The sequence below is a fragment of the Rhea americana genome, unplaced genomic scaffold (genome assembly GCF_003343005.1).
Source record: "Rhea americana isolate MKP2758 unplaced genomic scaffold, rheAme1 scaffold_343, whole genome shotgun sequence".
NCBI classification, from domain to species: domain Eukaryota; kingdom Metazoa; phylum Chordata; class Aves; order Rheiformes; family Rheidae; genus Rhea; species Rhea americana.
In genome coordinates, this window is record NW_028186472.1 from 666,269 (window position 1) to 675,858 (window position 9,590).

General features: G+C 53.7%; 2 protein-coding genes and 1 long non-coding RNA gene across 16 annotated transcripts in view; 2 read left to right on the forward strand and 1 right to left on the reverse strand.

Annotated features, from left to right (window-relative positions):
* The window catches only part of SLC45A1 (solute carrier family 45 member 1), an 81,854-nt gene extending 81,309 nt beyond the window's left edge, over nucleotides 1–545 (forward strand). For all 14 annotated transcript variants that reach the window (XM_085311549.1, XM_085311551.1, XM_085311550.1 and 11 more), the window contains one exon: nucleotides 248–545. In XM_085311549.1, coding sequence (XP_085167675.1) covers nucleotides 248–327 — 80 coding nt within the window. In that variant the 3' untranslated portion in view covers nucleotides 328–545. The remainder of the gene's footprint in view (nucleotides 1–247) is intronic.
* Nucleotides 546–2,517: 1,972 nt separating this feature from the next.
* On the reverse strand, nucleotides 2,518–4,422 carry MRPS16 (mitochondrial ribosomal protein S16). The gene is made up of 3 exons (XM_085311564.1): nucleotides 3,107–4,422; nucleotides 2,778–3,038; nucleotides 2,518–2,713 (listed from the first exon to the last, which is right to left on the reverse strand). Exons 1-3 carry the CDS (start codon nucleotides 3,117–3,119, stop codon nucleotides 2,616–2,618), a joined length of 372 nt encoding a protein of 123 aa, XP_085167690.1. The 5' UTR covers nucleotides 3,120–4,422; the 3' UTR covers nucleotides 2,518–2,615.
* A 216-nt stretch (nucleotides 4,423–4,638) lies between these two features.
* LOC146592162 (uncharacterized) lies at nucleotides 4,639–8,193 on the forward strand. Its single transcript, XR_014896663.1, has 2 exons — nucleotides 4,639–4,680; nucleotides 4,929–8,193. It is a non-coding gene; the product is annotated as an uncharacterized LOC146592162 (long non-coding RNA).
* The last annotated feature ends 1,397 nt before the right edge of the window (nucleotides 8,194–9,590 follow it).

The following is a 9,590-nucleotide window of genomic DNA, read 5'->3' on the forward strand; positions in this document are numbered from 1 at the left end:
AGAGGGGCCATTGCCCTTCTGGACAGCAGTGAGCTGGGGAGTGGCCTGCACTGCCATGGGAACCATCACCACTCTGTCCCAAAGCCCCAAACAGTGCCTGTTATTGGCTATGGTGACTCCTGAGGAGCCTGAAGGAGCAGTGGGGCCCCATCGCAGGGTCAGTCCCAGTCATTTTTGAAACTATTGGCTGTTGTTTCTGTAGTGAAGCGAGCAGAAGTTGCCAGTGGAAAGCAGGCTTGCATTTCAGGTGCCGGACGTCGGAATAGAGCACCCAAGATGAGAACACAAGCTGTACTGCAGCAGCATCTTAAGCAGCACCAAGACTGACTAGAGGTCTTGTACCAGAATCCTTTATTTTCTGTGTTGTGCTGTCTGCTCTCTTTCGAAAAGTTGAAGATTCTGGGAGGATGTTGTATGTGATATAGTATGTCCTTCATGGTAAAAGCTTTGACTGGTTTTGGGGGGGTAGGGGTTTTTTTGTTTGTTTGTTTTTAATGTGCAGAAATGGCAGCTGCATTGAATAAAGAGAACTCTTGTGCATAGAACTGGCTGCCCAATGCTCCCTGGCAGTAACTGAGAAGTTTTACATTGGTTTGGAAGGCAATAACATAGTCTAATACCCAGATAACACCCCCAACAGTAAATGAAGAGAGGATTTCTTCATCAGCCTGCCTGTTTTATGGAACGTACAGGCATTCAGGGAACAGAAAGAAGGCAGCCAACAAGTAATATAAAGTCAAATGGGAATTCAACTGTGAAACATGCATGTAAAAGGAGTAGACTGAGGAGCATGATGTGATGATGGTATTGTACTACTATCTGCAGTGTAGGAAAGCTTTCCCCCTCCTGCCCCTTTCTTTTCCTTGCATCCAGCAATACATTTTTCACACAAAGGATACGAAGTTTTTTTGCAACGGTCTGCGGAACAGCCAACAGCGAAAGTGACCGCCTCAGAGCAGAAATGAAGATATTGGTTAGTGTGGGCATAGTGTTCACCAAGCTTTCAGGAACTAGTTTAAAATTTTAGAATTTAAGGGTATTGGTAAAAAACCCACACCATTTGAAAGCTGTTTTCCATAAGTGAAACTTACATTTATTTTAACTGACCATTGCAATTTGAGGGGAAGCATCTTATCTGTGTTCCAAGCATAGCAACCCAAGCTGTTTTTAACAAATCCTGCAAACTTGTGACGAGGTATAAAGACTAGAAGGCTTTAGGTTAGGAAGAAAATCTCACCTTTTAAGCAGATGATGAGAAATGTGAACTGCCTCAGTCTGCTTACTGGGAGGCTCCTTGATCTTAAACAGAGCAGCAGTCTGTGGTGCTGATTACTTCAAGTGAGAAGGTCTCTTCAAAACACTTGCACGTTTCAGTAGGATTATGTTAGAGCCTTGGAAAACTTAACGGAGATTTTCCAGTAGGTAGCCCTAAAGAGCCCGTTAGTTTCTTGTGCTAGTGCAGTTCCCTTACTCGGTTTGTGCAGTCCAGCCATAGGGTGACTGCAGACTGCCCAGTGGTATGATAAAATGCAGTGCACAGGCAGGTGCGAAAGTGCAAGAGTGACTTAAGCTGCAGTGGTTTGCTGCAGAGCACTTCTTTTCACAAAACCTCTATCTTTGAAGCAAGGAAATCCAGCCTAAACTACAGAGGAGCTTCCTAGAAATGCCTGCCAAACTACAGATCACAATGTTGTATAGAATACAACTCTGAAAGTGTCAAGTATATGGAAGAAGGCGAAGGTATTATGTAAACCAATACTACCTTTCACAGCCTCATCCTCTCCAGATAATTTTTCATCATCTGCTATAATCTTCCCTCTTTAACTAGAACCAACCCATCTGTCTTCAGGATTGTGATTTTGTTGAAGGACTTTTCCTTAAAGCAGTTTCATCTATTCCTTCCTCTGCATGGCTGGGTCTAGCACAAGCCTTACTGGGAAACAAAACGGAGAACTAGTCATTATCTGATTTTTGTAGTGTAAGAGTTGTGCCAAAAGAAACCCCCAAAAGCAAGAGGTGCATCTGGGATAGGAGAGGAACTTCAGTGAGTTTCCTACTTCTCAAGATCAGGACAAGAACAAATACTTGACAAATAAGGTTCATGTTTCACCTTGGCAAACCTCACTCCCTCTTTAACTGATGCTGAAACCTTTCCCCTTGACAGTGYTTTATGTGAACAAAAAGCACCAGACCCTCTCTGGAGAAATAAAACAGAAGAGTAGCTATAGCCCCTTTGCATTTGCCTGCATGAAGGCTTGCTGGGAGCATTGGACTGGGTTGTTCTAGTCAAAAGATAACAAGGCAATCAAAATACTTGAGAAAGGAATAGCAGGCGGCTACAGAAACTGGCAGCAGCCATATATCATGACTGCAGGAAGTGAGGTGCTATAACTAGTAATAGCTCCATGCCCACATCAGAGTGAGGACAAGCCCCTGGGCTTTGTAGTTGCTGCACACAAGTTGGACAGCACCTGCAACTTGAGAGCTGAGTCCAGAGAGAGCAGAACAGGCAGCRGAAAGGGTGCACAGAGAACATGTTTAATGCAGTCGGGCACCACGGGGCAGGGCAGTGGTGGGCTGCTGTCCAGGGATGCCAGGCAGCCGTGCAGCGTCATTCAGGGCGCTCCGTCGGCCTCCTGTGCTCGCCGCCGCCGCCTCAGCCTCTCGGCGCCGGTCACCGTCATGGGGTGGAGCGGCAGGAAGCCCGCCAGGCCTGCGGGAAGAGACAGTGAGCTGCGCGGAGGCGCCCCCACTCCCCGCCCTGGCCCCGCGCCTACCCAGCAGCTTCTCGGCGGGCCGCGAGAGCTGTGCACCGCAGCCCAACCAGTGCCGCAGCCGCTCGAGGTTGAGCCCCGCCACCTTCTCGCCGCAAGCGTTGGGCAGCGGGTCGAGGCAGCCGAGCTGCTCCAGGTACTTCCCGTCGCGGGCGCGCTTGCTGTGCGCCGCCACGAGGCGGAAGAAGGGCCGGTTGGTGCAGCCGCCGAGCGCGAAGCGGATCACGACCTGCCCGCCGCGGTAGTTCCTCAGCAGGCGGCTAGCTGCGGAGAGAGCGCGGGGCGGTTACGGGGGTAGCCACAGGGACGGCCCGCGCCCGCGCAGCACTCACCCAGCTGCACCATGGTGGCCACCGAGCCCCTCGCGCTACGGCGCGGAGCGATGACGTCAAGAGAGCGCCGGGGATGAAGGCCCGCGCGCCGAGCTCGTCGGGAATCGGCGCTGCAGAGCAGCTCCGGCGGGAAAGCTGCTCTTCCGGTACGCGACTTCCGGCGCGGCGCTGGGCTGCCTCGGGGCACGTCGGGAGGGTAGCGCTGAGTCGGTCGTGACACCGGTGAGCTCCGCGCAGGCGGCTAGTGGGGGGTGTCTGTCCCGTCCCTCTGCTCTAGGAGTGCGTAATCCCGCCTTTTCCTGATATTAATAGCCTTTTAGGCTGTGGTCACTGTTGCAAAAGCCTGTAGTGCCCCAAAAGGTGATCAGAATACTAATGTTCTCCTGCTTTAACGCGGTAGAAGTGCTCTCTGCAAACATCTCCTACTGATTAATATTAAAAACGGAGCAGTCGGTCAAGAAAAGAATACAGCTCGCTTTTGGCTATTTGTTAACAGTCAATAAAAGCAACAGGTTGAAAGTCCTAAAGAACACTGTTCCTTGTTGAATGGTGGAAACCGTCCCATTAAACAATAGAGTATTTATATTATAAAGCTGCCAGTATTTTTTTGTCAGTAGGGCATTTTTGGAACGTTAAGTGAAAGCTTTGTTAATAAAGTCTCTAGTATAAAGGGATTGAGTGTGAAATACAGAGAATCAGTATCTAGCAGAAGCACCGTAAATAACGGTAGATGAGGTAAGGCAATGGCAGTGAATTAGTACTGGTAGTGTGCAGCAAAGTTTATAAGCAAATTCATCGGGCAGTTTTCAAGCTTGAGACCAACACCACCAAGCGCGCATGCGCACTCCACTCCGCCGCCCGCGCTGCTGCCCTCGCGTGTCGAAGAAGTGGTACTGCAGCAGCAAAGGGMGCGCATGCGCACTCCATCCCGGCGCGCTCGTTGTTGCCATCGCACGTTAGGAGTGCGGCACTGCGCAGGAACGGCGGGCGCGCACGCGCACTGCCGCGCTCACGGCTGCCATCGCGTGTCCACAAGCCAGTGCTGCCGCCACGACTGCCTGCGCCGCGCCCCCGCGTACAGGGAATACGGCCGGCAGCCGTGGCGCGCGCAGCGCCGCGTTCGGCGCTCCTCTCCGCTGTTTCGGTCACGGGGAAGCGCATGGGCCCTGCTCCTCGCCCCTTCCCGGTGCTCACGGGCCGGAAGCGCAGGGAGCTCTTCCTTATCGCTGCTCCCTGGTGTCGCGGGGACGGGCAGGGCCGTCCCAGAGCGGCTCCGCGCGTCTCTCCCGCTGGGGCAGCCCCAGAGCCTGGTCGCTGATGCCCGCCGGTCTCTCGGGCACTGGCAGCGCAGCCGCGGGGCGCTCGCTGCTCGAGGCGAGCGGCGCACGGCGGCTCGCAGGCCGCAGCCGCCCAGCGTTAGCGCAGCGCCGCGCCCCAAGCACGCGAGGGCGCCGCCCCGAGTCTCGCCCTTCCCCCGCCCCTCCCGCTCTGGCTGTAGCTGGCGCATGCGCGTTGCTCSACCGCCGGGGAGCAGCATGGCGGCGAGCAGGGACGGAGTTTTCCCGCGGCGGCGGGTGAGGGCTGCAGCCGGCTGAAGTGGAGGATCTGGGGTCGCCCGTGAGGCGAGCGCGCCCCTTCGGGTGGCCGTCGGGCTGCCGCCTGCCCGCTGAGGCCGTGGCTGCGTGGGGGCGGCGGTGCGGGGCTCGGGGCGGCGGGGGCTGGGGCCCGGCTCGGCCCCGCCGGGAGCGTCGGGCGGGGTCTGCGCGGCGCCGCGTGTGCCGCAGCGCGGGTCCGACCCCCCCTCGCCACGTGTCGCCGTTAGGGCTCCGGCTCCTGCCCAGCGCGGGCCGGGGCGTGCGCTCGCCCCTGCGGACACAGCCCGGAGGAGCGGGGCCGCGGAGCGCTGTTGAGTCCCGGGAAGCTGGAACCCTGTGCGCTGAAGAAGGGCCCTGTGAAGGAGAACTGGAGTCAGGTACGATTAGTGCAGCCCCAAGTTATTTCCTTGGGGAGCGTAGCTCCCAGATGCCCCGAGGGCTCCCCCACTGCCAGGCATAGACTGAAGAACGTTGGTGGGCAGAGGCACAGATGGCGGACAGATGTTTCTCTCTTTTCTTCTGAGCAACCTGTCTGGGATAACTGTGCTGTGCACAATGCTTAAGGGGAACGTTAACATAAAACGGCAGGCTAAGCAGTCACCTAGTAAAATAAAAAGCTCGGGAAGAGCCTAAGAGAGATGGGCCCTGGGAAGCCCCAGCTAATTGCTTTCTTAGGGGAATGATAGTGAAGTCACCAGAGTTAAGACGAAGAGAGGGAGAGGGAGAGAGAAAGTGTGTGAACTGTAAAATTAAGAGATCATTTTCAGAGGGCTCGATTAGTGCAACCCCCAGTTAGTTACCTCGCAATGGTATTTGGGGAAACAGGAAGACAGTAGATGAGAGAAACGTTAAAGCCTTGTGGAATTAACTAACATCTCCTGCCCGCAAATTCCCAGGACAAGGCAAGCCTTTTTTAGTAATGCTTTCCACGTCTGCTGACTCTGCAGGAACAGCACCTTTAGAAAACAGCAGTAGGGAAGGCAGGTGCCAGTAGCACCATCCTCGCTTCCCCTTTGGGGCCAGAACACAAATTTCCTGGTTGTGAGAAAGACTGTTTAGCAGCACTCTGGGCTGTAACTGTCTTTTAGACTTCTACCTTTGATAGCACAGAGGCAATCCAATGTACTCAGGTCCCTCTGAAGTAGTAATGCCAGGCATACGAATAGACAGTGGGGGATCCTCTGAGTGGCACAGTGAGCACTAATCTTAATGAGTGGGGGCAGTCCCTGTGCAAGTGTTGCAAGAAGTGGATCTTCTTGTGCGTGTCTGAATTGACTGAGGGGCAGAGAACGGTTGTGCCAGAAACATGCAGAAGGTTTCGGACAGATTAATCTCTAGCGGCTACTTAGTCTAACTTTCCTTTCACAGCACACCCGAGTGTCGTCATGGTTTCCAAAGCATAGGTGGGGGAAACGGTATTTGTGGCCTGTGTGTTCCCTGTTTACCTTGCCTGTGTGTGTGTGTTAGAGCTGCTTTTGTGCTTATAAACAGCTTTGGATTCTTATGGTCCTGACAAGGAGCCTTCAGCCGTAGGAGGGTTGGCTGCATCCCTACCAGACCTGTGAGTAATAAGCCATGATTCACAGACCAGCAAAGGAAGGGGGAAATAGCGACTGGCAGCCCAGACACTACGGCATTGCTGTTGCTAGCAGGGCTGCCAGGTCTGTGTGAAACCTCAGCTGCCTACTTGGAGCTTTATTCTGGTTTGTTTAACTGGAAGAAGCAGTGAGGCCTAAAGTAAGATTTTTTTTTTTTTTGGCTAGATGAGTAAGCTGTGACCCCACGTGTCTTTGCCTTGCTTTGCTGTTTCATGTCATAACAGCAATATGGGACCCCAGGATAAAAACTGTTACYGTGCTTCAGGGGGGCATCTGTGTTTTCCCAGGTTAGGGAACCATTATTCAAACTTTTTTTTTGGGGGGGGAGGGAAGCTCTAAACTGAGAGCCTCCCAGTGACCTTGGTAGTTTGATTTGTTTGCAGGATAATATTCTGAGAGCTGGCAACTTGAGGAGGAGCAGCTCAGCCCACCTTGTTGATTTCCATGATACTCTTTTAAGGAACCCTGTAAGTACAGAAGGGGTCTGGGAGGGCTGTACATGAGGGCAGCTGTGACATTCTTGCAATGAAATGGAGCCAGAGAGGGTGACTGAGACACAGAGCATCACTCATCATTGTGAAAACAATTACAGGCCTTGGACTAGAGAGTAGTTCTAGGAGGACTGTGCAGTTGCCTGACCTCTCGGTAACTGTTCTGGCCTCTTTGCAGGTGCTGAAGCATCGTCTGGCAGTTGAAGGAGCATTGTCACAGCTGGGAGCTCTCCGCAGAGATCTGTGGCTGGCTGCAGAAGATGAGCCCTGACTTGCAGCGTGGACACAGCTAAGTCCTGGGGCTGCGCTGTATGTGAGCACGGCTGGGAGGTTGCAGGTGGTTTGGCCCTTGGTGGTTACAGTTGTCACTGGCTGCGGATGGTTGCCCATGGAGCTGAGATGAGCAAAAATATTAATGGTCTGTAACAGAGAGGAATTATCGCTTGCGGCGTTTAGGTATGTTTGGTGTTAGCACAGTTTAGTGCAGTCCAGTGGCATGATTCTTGCACGTGCTCACATTTGAACGGTGGCTAAAAGCTAGCCTATAAACAGCAACAGTAACAGGATTCTGGTGCACRYCTTCCTGTTCTGYTGCCCTYCTAAATGAAGGGGAAACATCTTTCCTTGCTTAAAGCTAAGGGTTTGGACTTTTTCACTTGAGGTTTATTTATTTTGTTGTTGAGGGTCTCTTACGCAGGCTGTGGGGTTCAGCCTTTAGCAGTCAGAGTTCACAGGTCGCTCATCTAGCGATCAGGGTGCAGGATTTAAAATCCAACCTCATCCCTAGACTTTACAGCCTCAGCCACCATTTGGGTGCCAACATGTGCAGTTTGTCACTTAAGGTTCAGGGCTTAGGGCTTACTGATTAATGAAAAATCCATAGATAATAAACTGTAAGCCCTGAAGCCTAGGCAGCCTAAGGCTGCAAACCCTCGTTCGAGGTTTCTCATCTTCCCCTGTACCCAGYGTTCAAKTCTGTGCAYTGACMCAAGGTCTGGGTTTCGTGTGGTCCAGGCCCATCCATTGGGACTGGTGATGCGACAGGCGAGCTGAGAGCTGTGGAAGTGTCCTGCAGGGCTCTAATCTGGGGCAAGGCAAAAGCACAGACAGGTGAGATCAGGCATAGTCTTCTAAATTCTCAGCGTTGAATCCTGTCGCTGAAGGAAAAAGCAGAAAAGGAAAAAGCAGAAGGGATAGGCCGTCAGCTACACAGACACCTGCCACGTCAAGAGCAGCAGCAGGAGCTGACCCTTCCCTGACGGACGGACGGACGGATGCTGGTGATGACTCTTCAGGTGTCACAGGGTAAGGGGAAGCATGCTGGCACCCAGCTCCATGGCAGACTCACTTCCAGGTCATGTTTCTGCCCAGTAAAACAATAAATAGTTGTTTTATTCTTTGCACTCGTGTCTCTGGTTCCGGATGTGCCTTTTCCTGAAGATGATGCCCAGGGAAGGAGGCTACACATTGCGCCTGGGGCCAGGAGCTAGTGCCTAAGTCCCTTGTACTTTGGAGTGCCTGTGTGGTTCCCAGGGAACTTAGTGCTGTTCACGGGGCTACGGGGAATTTCCCTTGCACTGCATGGACCCTTGGGGCTCCTGGATTCCCATCATCCTTGGGGCAGCCAGGGCCCCTTCAGGGTTGTGTAAGGTGCCCAGACTGATCCCGAATTTGCTTTCTGCATGCTGCAACATCCCTTGTGTGTCTAGGGCCAGGGCCTGTCTGCTTGGAGCTGGGAGTCCCCATGTGGATGGGGGGAGCCTGCAGGCACCATCCCAGTCTGTCAGCTGCATTGAGCCCTGTGATGTGCCTTATGGCCCCACKGGTGCACACAATTTGTATTTTGGTTTGCCTCAGAGTCCTGTGTAAATCCTCTGATGCCGTCAGAACCCCTCAATTCACGTTTTGGGTTGCCCCCAACACACCCATGTACCTTATGGTGTGCCCCTGGGCCCTGTGTTTGCTTTGCAGCATGCCACAATGTTCTGTTTAGCTTTTTACTCTCCCTCTCTCCCAGAGTTTCCTGGGTGCCTCTGGGTGTGCCCCAGGGCTCTCCCTTTGCCTTTTGGTGCCCCCAGAGTCGCTCTGTTTGTTTGCTTTTTCATTGCCTTTTTTAACTTTTATTGCACCCATAGCTCTCACTTTTTTTTTTTATCTTGTCCCCTGAATACTCTTTTCCTCTCTGTGCACCCCAGGGCTCTCCCTTGAGCTTTCAGGAAGCTGCTCTGAGGAGCCAGGGTGCCTCTGGTGCCCTGGTAACCCCAGCGGTCCCTGATCAGCTGCAGCTGTGCTCCCTGAGGCTGGGATGAGTCCCAGGTGGGATGTGTTGGGTTGATTGCAAGGGCAGGAAGTGGGCACACTCTGGGAGCACGGTGTGCATTTGGGAGAAGCTCATGCGGGGGTCAGTCTGGCACAATGGAGCTGCTGCTGAGCAGTGCCTACTGGGACCGGAACAGCAGCTGCCCCACAGAGGAGGTGAGCGGGGCCGGGGGAAGGGGGTCTGGGCTGCAGGTCCTGCACGTGCTGGAGGTTTCAGTGACAGGAGCGTCCTGGGCAACACGGCACAACTGAGGCCAGGGAAAACTGCACTGGGGCCGGGGATGCATGGCCATTCAGTGGGGGTCAAGGACAAGGTGGGGAAGAGCAGTGCACCAGGGCTGTGGAGTAGGGGGAGGAAGGCGGTGCACTGGGGCTGGAGGAGGAAGACAAAGGGCTTGCACCGGGGCTGAGGGTGCGCTGGAGGAAGGAGTTGCACTGAGGCTGTGGTGGTGTTTAATGCACAGTCAGATTAGCGCGGGGG

What these genes read in the sequence shown, in the direction of transcription:
- MRPS16 (XM_085311564.1), bottom strand. An exon ending in GCCCGCCGAGAAGCTGCTGG is followed by an intron (nt 2,714 to 2,777) that starts GTAGGCGCGGGG and finishes CTCTTCCCGCAG; the next exon opens with GCCTGGCGGGCTTCCTGCCG.